The sequence below is a fragment of the Leopardus geoffroyi genome, chromosome A3, assembly GCF_018350155.1.
Source record: "Leopardus geoffroyi isolate Oge1 chromosome A3, O.geoffroyi_Oge1_pat1.0, whole genome shotgun sequence".
Taxonomy (NCBI): Eukaryota; Metazoa; Chordata; class Mammalia; order Carnivora; family Felidae; genus Leopardus; species Leopardus geoffroyi.
Window position 1 is genome coordinate 13,857,446 of NC_059336.1, and position 18,001 is coordinate 13,875,446.

The window sequence follows — 18,001 nt, forward strand, 5'->3', positions numbered from 1 at the left end:
ATTTGAAGATCATGAGATTTCAAATAACAACTTGTATTTTTGGGTTCTTATAAAAGCTCAGAAAAATCCAGCAACAGCTGGAGCGGAGTAGAGCTTGCTCCTTTAGACACAGGGCCTGTGGGCTGTAGTTTTCCACACTCCCCACCCCTCCCCGCAGCGTGACACCCGACTTGCTTTGCTCATTCCTTCTGCCTCTAGTTCTTTTAAGTGTTCAAGTGCTTTTGGTTTTTGGCACATGTCAAGATTCTTCTCCCTTTCCTCTCTTTTTCTTCTACTTTCTTTTTTGTGTTCAAAAAATAAATCCTCTCTGGCCTTATAGAAACACCCTCCCTGCTCCCATCTTTTTCCATTTTTGGTGGAGACCTTTTATTACCAAGTGGAGATGGGGGTTGAATTTTTAAGGTTGGACCCTGTTTCACTCATTTTTCATGTATTAGGAATTCAGTACTTTTAGGGAGTTGCAAGAGGAACTTTAAAACACACTTTAGTTTTAGGGAAAAAAGTATTTAGGGCTCACAGTTCATTTTTTATGGCTCTTTGGTCCAGTGGTTTTGCCCTGTAGGAACGGTTTGAAAACACGTAGGTGTTTTTTCTACATCCCAAAGCCTGGAAGGATGCTGTGGCATTTTGTGGAAGAAGGTTAGGTTGCCAAACGTCCTGCAGTAGATGGCCCAAGAAATATCTTCCCTCAAATGACATTAGGGCCTTTACTGAAAAATACCATTCTAATTTTTCAGTTCTCAGGACATCTGACTTTGAAGACTCCTTTCGGGAGGTTTATTTTTATTTTATTTTTTCCCCATCATTAAAGGATTGAGAAATAATCTGCTAACAGATTGGGTATATCTTTGATCAACTATGGCAAAGAAACGATGGGGTTCCTCCTCACTGCCCCTGAGCACAGGGTATATACATACCATAAATGGGTGGGCTAGAACTTACTTTCTCGGGCCCACGCATTGTCTTAAGAACTTAAACATACTCCGGAAGTCCCTTGTTGGGCTGGGGCAGTGTATTAATAGTTGGGACTGTGAAGGGGGTTGTAGGCTTGCTGGCTTCTCCCTCAGCCCAGGCAGCACTGGGAGAGTGTATCTGCCTCGCTGCCCCGATCACTGGAGCTGTCCTGGGGCTGCTGCTTAAGAGGGGCCAAGTTCTGCCTCTCCCTGTTGTCTCGCCAGCGTCCAGGCTGAATGCCAGTGACATTCCTCACACTCCAGGGCTGGGCAGTTTTTCCTTAGAGCACTGTTTGTGCTTTAAATGCTGAAGAATAAAAGCTGGAACAAGGGCTCTTTTCACTTACATATGTTACCTCTGTGCTCCAGGTAGGGATTCGTGTTTGTGGCCCCTCCACAGGGGCTCCTCCATGGTCCCACATGTACTCTGTGCTCCCACACAGCCTGCGTACCCCTTTTCCGGTTTATACAGACCAGGTGTCAGCTCACTACAGCCTGTGAGCCGGGTGGGCCCAGAGCCTGTTTTTGTAAATAAAGTTTTATTGGCACGCAGCCACGTTCATTCATTTACATACTGTCTCCGGTTGCTTTTCTGCTACTGTGGCTGGCTTGAGCAGTTGTGCTAGAGAGACATCACATGACCTGCAGAGCCTCAGCTATGAACTGTCCTCACAGAACCCTTTGTAGAAGTTTTTGGTCACTGGTATAAGACTGAGGTGTTCTAGAAGTGAGTTCATGAGCCCATCTGTTTTCTTGTTAATCAGCCTGTGGAAGAAGCAGGGAAATAACATTTGCTCACACAGCCTGCAGTTATCCTGTAAGAACATAGGTTGCAACCTTACTAGCAGGCTGGTAACACACCTTATACATAGGGGGAGAAAATCATAACTCCTTTCACCTGGAATGGTTCGCTTTTCCTCTTTTAAATGTTCCATATTTGTTATCAGCCTGTTTGTATGGAGCAGGAAACAGCAGATGAGGCAGGTATCTGATTGAGATTAGCGGCCAGCCCGTTCTCAGCAATACAACTGCTGCTTGTGGAACGAAGGAATAGCCTGCAGAGCGTTTGGAGCAGTCTGGCACCCCGCCCCGCCCCGTGATTCCCCCCCAGGAACATCCATTCCCAGCCAGTTGTGGGGTGGGGGTGAGGACTTGAGGCGGGGGGAAGCTTCGCTTCACGAGTGGCCATCCCGGGCTTCTACTAGACAGGAAGGACCTGGGCTGCCAGTTAGGGAGATTAGCTGGCCTTTCGATCCTTCCAGTTTTGTGTAGATTGACTCTTCCTGTCCTATTATTAACTTGCTGAAAGGAAGTCGGGCGCTGAGCTATGGCTTACTGCTATGTGGCAAAAGCCACAAAGGCGTTCTGAAAGACCTCGGGTTGGAAATAGTTCTGCTTGCTTGATATGTGAGGCTTATCTTTCAGTACGAGGATCTTCTCCCCCTCTTCCCACTCCCCACCTACCTCTTCTTTCTTGTCCTGCTTCTCCTCCCCTTCCCCCCCCCCCTTCACCCCTGTCTTCCTGCCCCAAATGCACACAACCATTTCCTAGGCAGATAGCGAACGTTGTACATTGTGGTTCTCAACCAAGGGCCGTTTTACCCCCGAGGGACGTTTGGCAATATCTGGAGTCCTTTTTGATCCTCACAGTTCTGTGGACGGGGTCCTGGCATCCAGCCACGGATGCTCCCACACATCCTACGGTGCACAGGACAGCTCCATCCCACAAAGAATTTTCTGGCCCGAACGACAGCAGTGAGGGTGCGAGCCCCCGCTGTAGGTGGCGTTCTGCTTGTATGTCCCCTTCTGTGGAGTTCCTAGCTGTTTTCCGATTCCCCCCCCCCCCCCCCCCCACTCCAGCTCTTTGCATGAAACAGAAGGTATTTTTGAACTACAGAGAATGTTCTGTGAGGGGGTCACTTGGGCATTAGAGTCTCTCCTCACCCGGCATCGTCTTATCGTCTTATACAGGGAATCAGGGCGAGAGAGGGAGCTGTGAGACCCCTGATCTGGGCCTGGGGGCCAGAGGAGTTGTTTCAACCTAGTTTTTTCAGCTCTTCGGTAAGAGTAGCTGTGTGTGTCCTGCGTCCCTCTCTGGGTGGTCGTGAGGACAAAATGAATATAGCGTGTATGATGGTATGTTGAGTATGCGGTCTGGAGAGAATATTGTAACGGTGTTATTCTCTGGAAACCCAAGTATAGAGCAGTGCACCAGACCTGAACCAGGGAAAGAACGGGGCTCAAATATTATGCAAGCATCCTTAAAAATCTTAGTTGTTTTGGGGCGCCTGGGTGGCGCAGTCGGTTAAGCGTCCGACTTCAGCCAGGTCACGATCTCGCGGTCCGTGAGTTCGAGCCCCGTGTCAGGCTCTGGGCTGATGGCTCAGAGCCTGGAGCCTGTTTCCGATTCTGTGTCTCCCTCTCTCTCTGCCCCTCCCCCGTTCATGCTCTGTCTCTCTCTGTCCCAAAAAATAAATAAACGTTGAAAAAAAAAAAAAAAATTAAAAAAAAAAAATCTTAGTTGTTTTCTTAGTAGAAATGAGAGTGGGGAGGCTTAGAAGGATGGATTAAAAAAGATCTGCTAAGGAAGCATCTGGGAGGCTCTTTATCAAGGAGTATAGAAATAGCAGGCATTTTGAGAATGTTAAAACCTCATAATAAAAACCAGGAACAAGACACAACTGCTTGTAATCTTGACAGTTCTGGGAATTATCCTGGGCGGGGAGGGTCTCGGGATAAAATAAGGGCCTCATATAAATTAGGAAAAAAAGAAAAGTAGTATAAAAATATTAGAGATGCATAGACGAAACAGATGTTGCTTAGAGAAGATATTTAAAAAAATTTTTTTTTTTGATGTTTATTTACTTTTCAGAGAGAGATGGAGACAGAGTATGAGCAAGGGAGGGTCATAGAGAGAGGGAGACACAAAATCCGAAGCAGGCTCTAGGCTCTGAGCTGTCCTCACAGAGCCCAGCCCGATGCAGGGCTCAAACCCACAAACTGCAAGATCATGACCTGAGCTGAAGTCAGAGGCTCAACCGACTGAGCCACCCAGGCGGCCCGAGAAGATACTATTTTTAATCAATAAACTAAGAACCATTTATTTGTGAGGTCAGGATTGGAAAAATCCAACATCATTTCTATGTACCAACAATTGCTACTTAGACAAGAGAGTGGAAAAAATCCCATTCATAGTATCAACAGAAATTAGGCAGCTTTAAGCAGCATATGAGATCTTTGTGGAGGAAACGGTAATGTTTTGCTGACAAGGAGGGAAAGAAGCTCACTGTCAGAGATAGGTGCTGTGGTTGTGGAGATTAGCTATTATCCATAGAAATCGAGGCTCCAAGTGGGTTGAGGATCTTTCAGAAGATCACGCAGGCAGTCACTGGGTCACTTTGATGCTTACCACCAGACTCTCTCGTAGTACTTCTGAAATACCGTATTTGTTACTAATTTCCAATAGACGTTTTCCCGATAAGTTTCTTCTGAGTGATCTTACATGTTTGGAGTATGTCTTTGCTGGATTCTATAATTTATTATTAGGGAGACATTTCTCGTGTTTTGAGGACATTACCATGTTCAAGAATCATAGCTTCAGGAAGCCTCTGATTGGCTCTGATACTTTATGCATTGTGGGGGGTAGACATAAAAAAATGAATGCCCCCCCCCCCTTTTTTTTCTGTGACTTAAATTCAGTTGATCTGTTCTCCAAAAGCCTGTGGAAAGAATCGTAGGGTGAATCGCCACACATTTGTTGGCTTTGTTTAGACTTCCATACCTGTGTTAATAATATTAGTGATGGCAGCAGTGTGTTAAATGCATATGTTGTTATATCGTCTCGTTTGATCCCAACCAGAATTCCATGAAATTGGGTATTATCATCCCCATTTTACAGATGAGAAAATTGAAGCTGAGAGATGAAGAGATTTGCCCAGGGTCACGCAGCTGGTAGAGCTCAGATTTCAACCTGGGTATGCCAAGGTCGCAGCCATTGTAACTCTTCTGTTAGGGTAGGCTATTAACTCTGGTCAGACACCAGCTTTTCAATCTATGGCCTCTGCCAGTAGAGGAGAGAGGGAGAAAAGGAAACTATCTTAGTATCTAACGAGCTTGCAAACTGTGTATTTAGTAGAGTAACCCAAGATAGCTTTGTAATGAACGTGTGAAATGCTGTGATTTTTCTTTTGTTGTTGTTGACGTATTTGTTCAAATTCCTTTTGCGAATGCGCATGTGTTTTGAAACTGAACCTGTCTCTCTTGCCTACATTTCAGTCAGAACTAAGACATGGTCCGTTTTACTATATGAAGCAGCCACTCACCACAGACCCTGTTGATGTTGTACCGCAGGATGGACGGAATGATTTCTACTGCTGGGTTTGTCACCGGGAAGGCCAAGTCCTTTGCTGTGAGCTCTGTCCCCGGGTTTATCACGCTAAGTGTCTGAGACTGACATCGGAACCAGAGGGGGACTGGTTTTGTCCTGAATGTGAGGTTAGTTCCTGACGAACGAATGCATTCTCTGCCTCATTTCCTCTCCTTTTTCTTTCTTCCTTTGATTTTAAAAGTTTCAAATCATCCAGATATGGAAAAAAAAAAAAAAAAAAAAAAGAAAAGAAAAGAAAAGAAATTTCTTGCATTCCCCTTGTTCTATCCTGGTCACCCCCCTTTGGGGACCAGCTTTGGCAGGGGCCTCAGCACTGCGGCTTTTTGGAAAAACAATTGCACTGAGTATTGGTTTTGATTCTTCCTGGGTCTTTGGATCACTCTGGGACCTGGAACCTTCTCCGAATTCTCCCGTAATGAACATTTCAGAAGTTAAGTCCTAAACCGTTAACCGTTCACATGTCTTAAAAAGATCGCATGCGGGGGTCTCCTCATCTTGAATGGCGTCTCCTGCTGCCTCATTGAATCATCGGTGGTAGCCGAGCCCAGAAGACCACTTTTGGTTGCATGCTGCTTATGGCTGTCATCTGATGCTCTCAGGCACGCCACAGCTGTTTCTGCAGTGCCCATTGGGTGCTAGGGATTCGGCAGGCACGCATTACAAGCTTTTCAGGAGAAGAGGACGAAAACCCAATGAAAGGAATCGAAGAGGAGGAATGGGGAGTAGGGAGGGTGGAGGGCGTTTTCTGTTTCAAGTGAAGAGGCCCGGGAAGGTCTCCCTAAGATTTGAGAATGGCGTGCAGGGAGGGAAGAGTGAGCTGCCTTCAGGCAGAGGGTGCTGTGGGCACAGAACCAGAGTAGAAGCCTCGTGAGGAACATGCATCCGGGTCGGAAAGCCGAAATGCTTTTCGTTAACACCATTATTACTGTTCTCCTCAAATCTGAGGTGGCTTCTTTTCTTGGCGACTTGCAGTTACGATGCTTTTTCGAAATGCTGCAAATGATGTCATCTGCAGACTCATTTCATGCAGAGTGTCACTTCGGTTCGAAGGTATATTAGAGCTTGGTCTCAAACAACGAGATCTTTAGGGAGGAGAAAAGGCAAGCTTTATCAATAGTGGTGATACTGCTTTTGTGTTGGGAAAAGAGAAAAATAAATACTTGAAAAGAAATTCGACATCAGATCGATATGATGATGACGTTTTAATGGTGTTCTGTGGCTAAGATTGTGAAAGATGGCGGCAGGCTCCCGCTGGGTCCCTCAAGACGGGGCGACGTGTTGGACGTGCTTTGCTCAGCGATGCCCTCTTGTTGTGGGGCTCCACCTGGTTCTGTTACATTCAGGGTGGGCAGCGGAGCCTTCATCCGTGTCCTTGTGTCTTGACCCACCCTTCCCGATGGTTTAATAATTTTCCAGAAACGAGAGTGGCTTTTGCTGCAGATAGATCTTGATGAATGTGGACTGGAACATGTGGGATTTATTTTGCTGCATAGAAAGAGCCCAGAGGCAGGGCCAGGCCAGGGTTTGTTCATAGCCAGACTCTGTCTGTTTTCATTGTTGAGGCGATATGTCCCCCATGGCCATAGGATGGCTGCTGGGGTTTTTTTTTTTATCACTTGTGTCTAGACAAAAATCCCTCTAAGGGGAGGAGTGTTTTCTCTTTTCAACCCTTTTTAAAATCAAGCAGAAGGACTTTGCCCTTCAGCCTCCAGCTGACTTGCCTTTGGCCTCACTCATTGGTCAGGATCAGATCGGTCCTCATGCAAAAAAATCTTGGAAATGCCTCTCTGGCACTTGGAATCTATATTGTGGGAACCAGGCACTGCCAGCCAGGAGAGAGGGATTGGGGCTGGAGGACAAGTGAATTTGTTCGCCATGGATAGTTACCTGGAAACACACAGCAATTCAAACAAACAGGTGTTCTGTGTCTAAGATTTCGGGCCACACATTTCTTCCAGGGGTGCATTGGCAGTGCAGTCAACTGGGAAGACTGGCTGTTTCAGGCTCTGGGAGCCAAGCAGTTAGATGCATGCGTCACATACCGTTTTCAGCTTCTGAGCAACTCTTCTGTTGCCCTTTTCCTCGACAACCAACCAGACACATCTGAAAGTTCCTTTTGGAGGATCCAGAGATATAAAGGATGAAAACTAAATCAAGATTAATTGGAGAAAACTTTTCTCAGCTCTCCCTACACAGATGGTTAAAGAGTGTTTCCTGACATCATCAGAATTTGCTATTTTCGTTGTTGTTGCTACATAAGGAGTCTGACTCCGGGATATGGTACCAGATTTACATAGCAGAGTCTGGTTTCAGACATTTCTCTGGGCCTCTTCTTTGATGGGAATTTCCCTTTCAAGATGACATTTATTTCCCATGGAGACAGACAACGAGACTGTGCGCCTTGTGTAGTTTGCCTAGAATGTCCTGAGTGGGTTCACATCCGTGGTGACAGAGACTGAAGCCATATTTATATTTAGTTCACTGCCACCCCTTGGATTGTTTCTACGGAGAAGACTGTCCTTTTCCATCAGTGATGTCATTGAGTGTAATGCCTCATCAGTTTCCTGAAAGGTAGCCCAGAACCCTAAGGGGATCAAATTAAGTGACTGATTTCATTGTGTACAGAGATACCCTGGAACCGTCAGTGGTCTTTCCTTTTCACATCCCCTTCTTGAGAACTCACAACCGTAATCGTGATTTTTCAGGTCCCTGCCTCCCTGCATCTTTCTCTGATTAGGTCATCTTCATGAGTGCAAAACCCTTCCCAGATAAGGTCATCAGTGGATTGATGTGCCTCTTAATTTTTATCTACCGATTCAGTGTATGATCGAGTAGATTGGGGTCCTTCTCAAGTGAAACAACCAATCTTGTTTGGATGGACAGGATTTTTTTTTTTCTTTTTATATGTGCCTATCGGAACACATAAAAGGGAGGAAAGGGAACTATGTATGGGGATAGTAACTCTTCTAACCGGACGTTTGTGTGATTTTGACTTGTAGAAGATTACGGTAGCAGAATGCATCGAGACTCAGAGTAAAGCCATGACCATGCTCACCATTGAACAGCTCTCCTACCTGCTCAAATTTGCCATTCAGAAAATGAAACAGCCAGGGGTAAGAAGAAAGTTCCTCTCGGCTTTTGTTATTTTCTGTTAACATTCCGAGTGGTCTCTGCTCTCCAGACACCTGTGCAAACTCTGGGCCTTCTTAGGTGCCCGGTTCAAATACCTGTAAGTTACACACGAGGTATGACGACGTTCAGTTAATTCTCTCTGGTGAGCACTCTGTGTCCCCAGGGAGTGTAATCGGGACATGGCATACAGTAGAAAGTTGGTGGGGATTTAAAATTCTGATTGGTTGTGAAGTGAAGCCTCATACCCATACCCCATCAGGTAAGGAGCTTTTGTGTTTCTTCCCTTGGGAATTAGTAAAAAAAATTCCATTTCAACGACAGCATGCAGTACAGCCGGTTTATTTAGAGTCAAGGTCTGATGATGGAACCTCCAGGTAAAATGCAACCTGTCAAGAGGTGGAGAATTTGGTTAAATTCCTTCAGTTTTGAAACGGGATTTGATGTACAGCCCGTGACCCTTAAAGAAAATCCAGACGGGAAAGCAGGGGTGCCACATTTAGCCGGCACGCACTGTTTACCAATGCTTCCCTTCCCCAGAGGCCTGGTCACATCATACACACCCACGGTGGTGGTACTTTTTTTTTTTTTTTTTTTTTTAATTTTTTTTAATGTTTATTTTTGAGACAGTGCAAGAGACAAGAGTGCAAGCAGTGGAAGGGCAGACAGAGGGAGACACAGAATCCGAAGCGGGCTCCAGGCTCCGAGCTGTCAGCCCCGAGCCCGACACGGGGCCCCAACTCACGAACCCTGAGATCATGACCTGAGCTGAAGCTGGACGCTTAACTGACTGAGCCACTCAGGCGCCCCTGGTGTTACTTTTCATGTGACCTTTTTCAGGAGGATGGTGGTAAAATGCCTGGTTCTTAAAAATACGTTGTGCCCATAGCATCACCATGTTAGGACATTCTGCGTACAGACGAATCTAGAGAAGCTTGAGGGTAGGGTTTTCCTTTTCTGATTTGCACAAAGGCACCATATGGGCTAGTCTTGACCCTTTGTTAAACTCTCCAGAGTCTGCTTTCTAAGGCAAGTGAATATACAGCCAGGTTGAAACTCAGGGTATTGAGGGTAGCCCCTGTGGCCTCATTTCTTAAAAACAACAACAAGCCTCCAAGCTTTTGTTTTGAGATTAGATTCTGAAATTCGATACCATGACAGGAATTCAGAGCGTGCCAATTGGGTGTTGCTAAATTGGGTATCTGTTTGTCTCTTTAACAAAAATCTCTGTCAATGGAAGCAAAAGCCTGGATGGCCTCAGTTTGGAAAGAAAAACAGTGTTTTTTTTTTTGTTTTTTTTTTTTTAAACTGTAGAGTCGTTTTTATGTTGAGTGACAAGGAATTACTTCCTGCTTTTTCATAGGCTGAATGATATCTGCTGAGGACTGTTTACAAAAAGAATAGATTCATGTGGACTTCTCAACACTGTAGAATTATAAGCCAAAGAGAAAAATCGAAGAAGGCGTTAATTTCTCACATAAATTGTTTGATGTGAAATCAATCAGGGCAGAAAGTTGCTGATGATATTGAAGCATCTTTTTAACTTGGAATGGCCAGACACTTTCCTTCTGGGCAAAAGAGGGCTCCCATGACAGCAAATGGTCACCCTTTCAGATGCCTTGCTTGAGTATCATTTGGTGTTTCATTAAATCTTTTAGATATTGACAGATTGATTTTTAAGAGCTTAAGATTTTATTTTTATTTTTATTTTTTAAAAAATATTTTTATTATTGAGAGGGAGAGAGACAGAGAGTGAGCAGGAGAGGGGCAGAGAGAGAGGGAAACACAGGATTCAAAGCAGGCTCCAGGCTCTGAGCTGTCAGCACAGAGCCCGACGAGGGGTTTGACCTTGTGAACTGTGAGATCATGACCTGAGCCGAAGTTGGAAGCTTAACCGACTGAGCCCCCCAGGTGCCCTGGATTTTAATTTTCAATATATATATTTTACTTTTGAGAGAGAGAGCATGCACGTGCATACATGCGTGCATGAGCAGGGGAGAGGCAGAGAATCCCAAGCAGGCTCTGCACTGTCAGCACAGAGCCCGATGGAGGGTTTGAATTCATGAACCAGTGAGATCGTGACTTGAGCCAAAATTAAGAATCGATGCTCAACTGACTGAGCCATCCAGACGCCCCAAGATTTTACTTTTAAGTAATTTCTACACCCAGTGTGGGGCTCGAACTTATAACCCCATAGATCAAGAGTCACATACTCCACTGACCAAGCCAGGCAGGCATTTCAAATCTTTTGGATTTTTTTTTTTTAAAAACGTTTATTTATTTTTGAGAGATGAGAGAGACAGAGCAGGAGGAGGGGGAGGGGCAGAGAGAGAGGGCGACACAGAATCTGAAACAGGCTCCAGGCTCTGAGCTGTCAGCACAGAGCCCAACACGGGGCTCGAACTCACAGACCGTGAGATCATGACCTGAGCCGAAGTCAGTTGCATAACCAATGGAGTCACCCAGGCGCCCCTCTTTTAGATTTTTAAATATTGGTAACACCACCCATCAACAAACCGGGCCTTGCATTTTGAGCTGATTCACGTAGGGCTTAAGAGAACATGGATCAATGTGAAATATGTTGACATGGTCCCTGTGTTGTGGGTAATTTGGCTTCTTAACAGGGGAGCAAAATCTCAATGTCTGAATTTTCCCCCCGAATGTAAAATATCTGTTGGCCCTTTAGGGGGACTTTATTTACTGTGTCATCCCTAGGTGTGACTAGATTTCACTGACAGTCCGTTTTGCAGGATTTTTGCAGGACATTGATAAGCCTTATTCACCATTCACGTTCAAAGTAGCTGATTGTGTGTTCTCTTGTTGATCTTAATAGAAGGGGACAGGACCTGTTAATTTGGGTATATATTGAAAACAAAACAAACAACAAAACCAGAACAGCTCCCATGATGATTGATGACCATTCAGAACTAGAACTTGAACCAGCTTGGTACTCCCTAAGGTCATTCCTGTATGGAAACGCTTAGAACTGTATCGTCTGAAAAGTTGTCTCCATTTGAAAAGTACTTTGTTGCTATTAATACTCTGTCTTCCTCAGTAATGATGGGTTTGTGTGTGTGTGTGTGTGTGTGTACCTCTTTTCTTTCTTTTATAGACGGATGCATTCCAGAAGCCTGTTCCATTGGAACAGCATCCCGACTACGCGGAATACATCTTCCATCCTATGGATCTTTGTACATTGGAAAAGGTTGGCCTTCATCAAAGAACCTCACTCACCGTTGTAGCCCTGAATTATCGAGATGCCTAACGACCCTTCCTCACTTCCTGTGCCCCATCTCAAGTTAGATGGTTTCTCTACCTTTCCCCTGCGCCATTTTTATTTGGATGGAAGAACCATTGATCCCATAACTTCTGTAACATTCTTCCAAGGATTGCAGTGGAGTGCCGGATTCTACTGATCAGCTCCAAATGTTACTTCTGCTGGTGATTGCAGCTTTATACCTGAAAAAGTCACACTTCTACGAATTAGTGATTTGCTTGATTTGAGGCCTGCTTACTCCTCTCTCTCTCAGAGGTGCTAATGAGGGCAGAAGGAAGGAGAAAAGAGAAAATGAAGTGTTTGGGAAACCTTCAGATTGCTGATAAAGACGTGACTCCCTAGAACTTATTCTGATACGGATATGTCTTTAATGCCTGAAGATGTTTTTTAAGAGTTCAGGCTAGAGTTCCATGCCGAAAATTGTTCTTGGAACACTTTAGATTATGCACATCACTCTGGTGCTGATTTTCAAATTTTTGGCCCCAAAATATGGATAAAGAAAAGCATGGATCCGGAGAAAACATTGTATTGTTTTTATTGCTGACCACTAAATGCTGAGTCAAACCTGTTTTGGAAAGTTGCACACACCCTTAGGGTATTTAGAAAAAGAAGGCATTAAAAAAAGACAGGGTTGGGGGCGCCTGGGTGGCGCAGTCGGTTAAACGTCCGACTTCAGCCAGGTCACGATCTCGCGGTCCGTGAGTTCGAGCCCCGCGTCAGGCTCTGGGCTGATGGCTCAGAGCCTGGAGCCTGTTTCCGATTCTGTGTCTCCCTCTCTCTCTGCCCCTCCCCCGTTCATACTCTGTCTCTCTCTGTCCCAAAAAATAAATAAACGTTGAAAAAAAAAAAAAATTAAAAAAAAAAAAAAAAAGACAGGGTTGGAATCCCAGCTCCATAAATTAGTAGCTTTGGAGCTTTGAATCAGTTCCTTAATATCACCATACCTTAGTATCCCCGTATGTAAAATTGGGATGATATCAAATGTGTCATTAAGTTCTCCCATCACAAGGCTCACGTGAGACTATTACAATTAATCATAAACTTATAAGTATATATAAAATATCCTGGTTTATTGGAAAGGGCTGCTGGATAAATGACAGTTGCTTATATAAGAGGCCAAAATTCAAGTTACTGTGATGAATTCAGTGACTTCCTTTTTATAGGATTATAGATCTCAAAGATGATAGCATCTTGGGAAATGGGTAAAAGCATTCGTTAATTTGGCAAATGACTGCGAAGGAAATAATGCGCGGGGGAGAGGAGAAAGGAAAAAAAATGATGTGGGGACACAGGTGTTAATTGGCTGCGGCTTGTATAGACCCGTGGGTTATTAGACTCCTTGGCTTTTTCTCCCCAGAATGCTAAAAAGAAAATGTATGGCTGTACAGAAGCTTTCCTGGCCGACGCAAAGTGGATTTTGCACAACTGCATCATTTATAATGGAGGTGAGTGGCTTAGATGGCTCCTACAGAAGAGCGTGTCATGCCCGTTCTCCCACCTTTCCTGAAAAATCTTGCTTTTTTTTTCTCGTGTGCCAGGGCCAGTAACTGAGAACATTTGTGTACAGATTGCTAATATTTATCAGTAGGGGATGGTGGGGACTCTGCATTTTAAGATAATGACTTGATAATCCACTTCCCCTGTACCAGCAAATCCACCTTCCTCCGTGTTTTCTGTCCTCATAGATTAGTTTTACATAGTCTAGAATTTTATATAAATGGAGTCCTAGTACATTCTTCCGTGTCTGGATAATTTCAGTGTAGCTTTTTTTGGGGGGGCGGGGTGGCTAATGCATGTTTGTCTCCGTGGTTTTGTTCCTTTTTATTGCTGTGAGTGGTTTTTCGTGGTATCCACCTACAATTTATTGATCCATTCCCTTTGTCGATACTGAAGGATATTGGAGTAGTTTTCCGCTTTGGGCTGTTAGGAATAAAACCGCCGCGAACATTCTTGTACAAGTCTTTGTGTGGATACACATTTTCATTTCTCATGGGTAAATATCTAGGTGTGGTAGGGCTGCTCCGTAGGTTTATATTTCAGTTTACGAGGCATTTTGGCAAACTTTCTGCAAAGCGTTTGTATCCTTTTACACTCTTTTAGCCACGTGTGGGAGAGTCTTAGTTGTTCCACATTTCCAGCACTTGGTATTGTCTGTCTTTTTAAGTTTAACCATTCTTGAAGGTATGAGCGGTTATGGTGGTGGTCATTTGCCTTTCCCTTATGACTAACGGTATCGTGTACCTTTTCATGTGTTTATTAGTCATCTGTATATCTTTTTTGGTAAAATATGTATTCAGATCTTTGGCCAATTTCAAAAACTGGGTGGTCTGGGTTTTTATTATTGCATTTTAGGAGGTCTTTGTATTCTGGATAAAGTTGTGTCAGTTGCGTTTTTGTGGATCGAATCTTCTGGACAGAATGGAAGAGAATTTCCGTTAAAATCTCCTCTCGTGGCACCCTTCATGTTGCCCTACCTTCTCCCACAGTCCTCTCTGTCTACCCTCTGGCCACGTAGAGCTCTCCGTGTCCTGCTCCATTCTGTTCCTCTTGTTCTCTGCTAGAACACTGCCTTGATGACTTTCTCATGTCCTTCAGTGTCAGCCTGTCAGTTCTCTGAGGTGCCTTCCCTTGTGACCCAGAAGGTGCTGTTGTTAGGAGATCTCACAGGACCTGTGCTTCCCCATGGTAGCGTTGATCACACTTCCTGGATGGTGCAATTTGTATTCGTTTGAGTTCCTCACCAGGATGTAAGATCTCTCTCTCTCTCTTTTTTTTTTAAGGATGTAAGATCTTTAAGAGCAGAAGCCCTGCCTTCTTCCTGTATAGTCCTAGTGTAGACGGTTAGCTCATGTGTAAGGGAAGATGTGTGAGTGGGTGGATGTCTGTTAAAAGCACGTGTTTTACATTATTAGCTCAGGAGCAGGGCCAGACGTGTGGGGAGGGGAGAAAGAGGCAAAGGGGCACTTGGTTGAAAATCTGTGTAAAGATTATTAACTCAAATATATAGAAAGGCTGGGTAAGATCGTATAAACAAGTGGATGAGATTAGGTGGCAGAAAAATAGCACAAGCCAGGTTGGCCATTGGCCAGGCAGAGAGTAGAGACTAGAGAATGGGAACTCCTTTCTGGTCTGAGGGGGTCACCACTGGACAGAGTTATCAGATCTTGTGAGTTTTTAAAGCAAGCCAGGAATCGAGGAGTGTGTGTGTGTAACATCTTTTTGTCAACAAGTTTATGTTTTCTGAAAACACCATAATGTTTGAAGAAAGCACAGTTTGTTTGTTTGTTTGTTTGTTTGTTTTTTGCCATCCTGTCTTCTGGTTTAGCAAAGGTGAGGGATTTAGAGTTAGATCTGGGGCAGAATTTCAACTCATTAGCCAAGTAGTCCCATGTAAACAACGACTCCTGAGCCTTGACATACTTATTAATGAAATGGGAACATTCATACCTGCTTCCTGATAAGGCTTCTTGAGTTAATAAGAAAATGTATTTTGAGGCACGAGACGTAGCAGAGCTACTCATTTAATTATTTTCTCTGCTCTGTTGCCCTTCATGGGCTGGAGTCTGGAACAATGGGTGAATAAGGCTCCTTTCCACTAATTGGAGCCTTTTGAATGTAAAAGCATCTTCCAAATGTTCATCTGTGAACTGTAGGAATCCCACACAAATTGCTCAGTTTCAGAGGTAACATTGAGGCACCAAAGACTGGTCAGTGTTTCTGGGAAAAGTCACATAAGTTAAACTGATATTAGGAGCCAGAATCCTGTGTTTTAGCCTTTAAAAGCTTAATCCTGGGGGAAAGCAAGTTGAAAGGTTGTTAGGGGAAGTGTACTCCCAAAGCCGTGTGTTACAAACGTGTTTCCATTTGAATTAATCATTATTTTCTTATTCCCTTAGGAAATCACAAATTGACCCAGATAGCGAAAGTAGTCATCAAAATCTGTGAGCATGAGGTATGTGTTTCTCACTGTCCTGTTTTTTTTTTTTAATTTTTTTTTTTTTTTCCAACGTTTATTTATTTTTGGGACAGAGAGAGACAGAGCATGAACGGGGAAGGGGCAGAGAGAGAGAGGGAGACACAGAATTGGAAACAGGCTCCAGGCTCTGAGCCATCAGCCCAGAGCCCGACGCGGGGCTCAAACTCACGGACCGCGAGATCGTGACCTGGCTGAAGTCGGACGCTTAACCGACTGCGCCACCCAGGCGCCCCGTCACTGTCCTGTTTTAAATGCACCCAGAGTGGGGGGCTGGTGTGGCTGATTTCCATTTGCAGAATCTCTTAGTGGGTAGCGGTAGCTATTTTGGAATTTGTTGAGGCATAGACGGTGCCCCCGTAAAAGTGACAAAGAGGGGATCACCCCCGCCCCATATGCCGGAAATCAACGCTATCTTAGCCGTGATCTTCAAGAGGTGCAAATGACCTTTTATTATTCAGGCTTGCGTCATGGTCAGGAACGAGGCATCTTGAGTTTTCCTGGTTGCGTAGATGGGGCTCTTAATTTCTTCACCCCATAGTCCGAGGCGTTGGGCCAGGCCCCTTTTAGTCTTCTTGTGGAAGATGTTTGGGTTTTAATGGTATCTGGGGGAAAGGTTTTGACTGTTTCTCAGGGAGTGGCCTGCAGAGTCCTAGAAGTCAGTTCCTCTTAGAAATACCCATGGTTTTGATGGTGCGGAAGAAGTGAACCTCCTGGGCCTACCCTGAGGCCCCGGTGGTTGTGGGATAGTCAGGGAGCAGAATTTATTAGACCCCAGTGTAAGAGTTGAGAAATCGAGCTATAGCGGATTTCAGCCTCTTGTGCACTTCACTCATTCATTCATTTGTAAGGGAAACGTTTGGATACCCTAGGATACTGCCATTTTTGCATATCTTTATTAATTTTTTTTTAAAATTTATTATTATTATTTTTTTCAACATTTATTTATTTTTGGGACAGAGAGAGACAGAGCATGAACGGGGGAGGGGCAGAGAGAGAGGGAGACACAGAATCGGAAACAGGCTCCAGGCTCTGAGCCATCAGCCCAGAGCCCGACGCGGGGCTCGAACTCACGGACCGTGAGATCGTGACCTGGCTGAAGTCGGACGCTTAACCGACTGTGCCACCCAGGCGCCCCATCTTTATTAAATTTTTAAATGTTTATTTAATTTTGAGAGATAGAGACAAAGCACGAGTTGGGGAGGGGCAGAGAGAGAAAGAGAGGGAGACACAGAATCTGAGGCAGGCTCCAGGCTCTAGGCTCTGAACTGTCGGCACAGAGCCTGATGTGGGGCTTGAACCCACAGGCTGTGAGATCATGACCCAAGCCGAAGTTGTACACTTAACCAACTGAGCCACCCAGGTGCCCCTTACTTATTAAAATTTTTTAAAACGTATTTTTGAGAGAGAGAGAGAGAGAGAAAGAGAGAGAGCAAGCAAGCAAGCAAGCATGAGTGGGGGAGGGGCAGAGAAAGAGGGAGACACAGAATTTGTTCCAGGCTCTGAGCTGTGAACACAGAGCCCAATGTGGGGCTTGAACTAATGGACAGTGAAGTTATAACCTGAGTTGAAGTCGAGGCTTGACCAGCTGAACCACCCAGGCACCATTCTACATATATATATTTTTATTATTTAAAAAAAAATTTTTTTTTTAATGTTGATTTATTTTTGAGGGAGAGAGAGAGAGAGCGAGCGAGCGAGCACACGTGCACACGTGGGGAGGGGCAGAGACAGAAGGAGACAGAATCCAAAGCAAGCTCCAGGCTCTGAGCTGTCAGCACAGAGCCCGATGTGGGGCTCGAACTCACAAACTGCAGGATCATGATCTGAGCTGAAGTCGGACGCTTAACCAACTGAACCACCCAGGTGCCCTACATATTTTTTTTAATTAGAAAAACATTTATTTATTTTGAGGGAGAGAGTGATTGTTCACGGAAGGGGCAGAGAGAGAGGGAGGTAGAGAATCCCAAGCGGGCTCCATACCATCATGGTGCGGAACCAGATGTGCGGCTTGAACTCACGAACCACCAGGTCATGATCTGAGCCGAAATCAAGAGTCGGTTGTCTAACCGGCTGAGCCACCCAGGCGCCCCTTTTTCTAAATGTTTTTATAGAGAGAGTTTTATAATCAATATTTTCACTTAAGAGTGTTTTCCCAGATAGTTAAATACACAGGAAGAACAGAATTTTTCATGGCTTTTACGATGATTTTCTTAGTATAATTGTTAGGAAGGCATCTACGAGGTCTGAGACTATGCACATAGCAAAGGCTTTATGTAGGT

At 44.7% G+C, this 18,001-nt stretch overlaps 1 protein-coding gene across 46 annotated transcripts in view; it reads left to right on the top strand.

Moving 5' to 3' along the window:
• Window positions 1-18,001, top strand: part of ZMYND8 (zinc finger MYND-type containing 8) — a 126,197-nt gene that overhangs the window by 41,966 nt on the left and 66,230 nt on the right. For 27 of the 46 annotated variants that reach the window (XM_045444332.1, XM_045444335.1, XM_045444331.1 and 24 more), the window contains 5 exons: window positions 5,229-5,447; window positions 8,340-8,453; window positions 11,582-11,674; window positions 13,104-13,191; window positions 15,643-15,698. In XM_045444332.1, the coding sequence (XP_045300288.1) occupies window positions 5,229-5,447; window positions 8,340-8,453; window positions 11,582-11,674; window positions 13,104-13,191; window positions 15,643-15,698 (570 nt within the window). Of the gene's footprint in view, window positions 1-5,228; window positions 5,448-8,339; window positions 8,454-11,581; window positions 11,911-13,103; window positions 13,192-15,642; window positions 15,699-18,001 lie in introns of those variants that run through there. The other 19 variants (XM_045444351.1, XM_045444344.1, XM_045444342.1 and 16 more) reach the window with 2 other exon arrangements.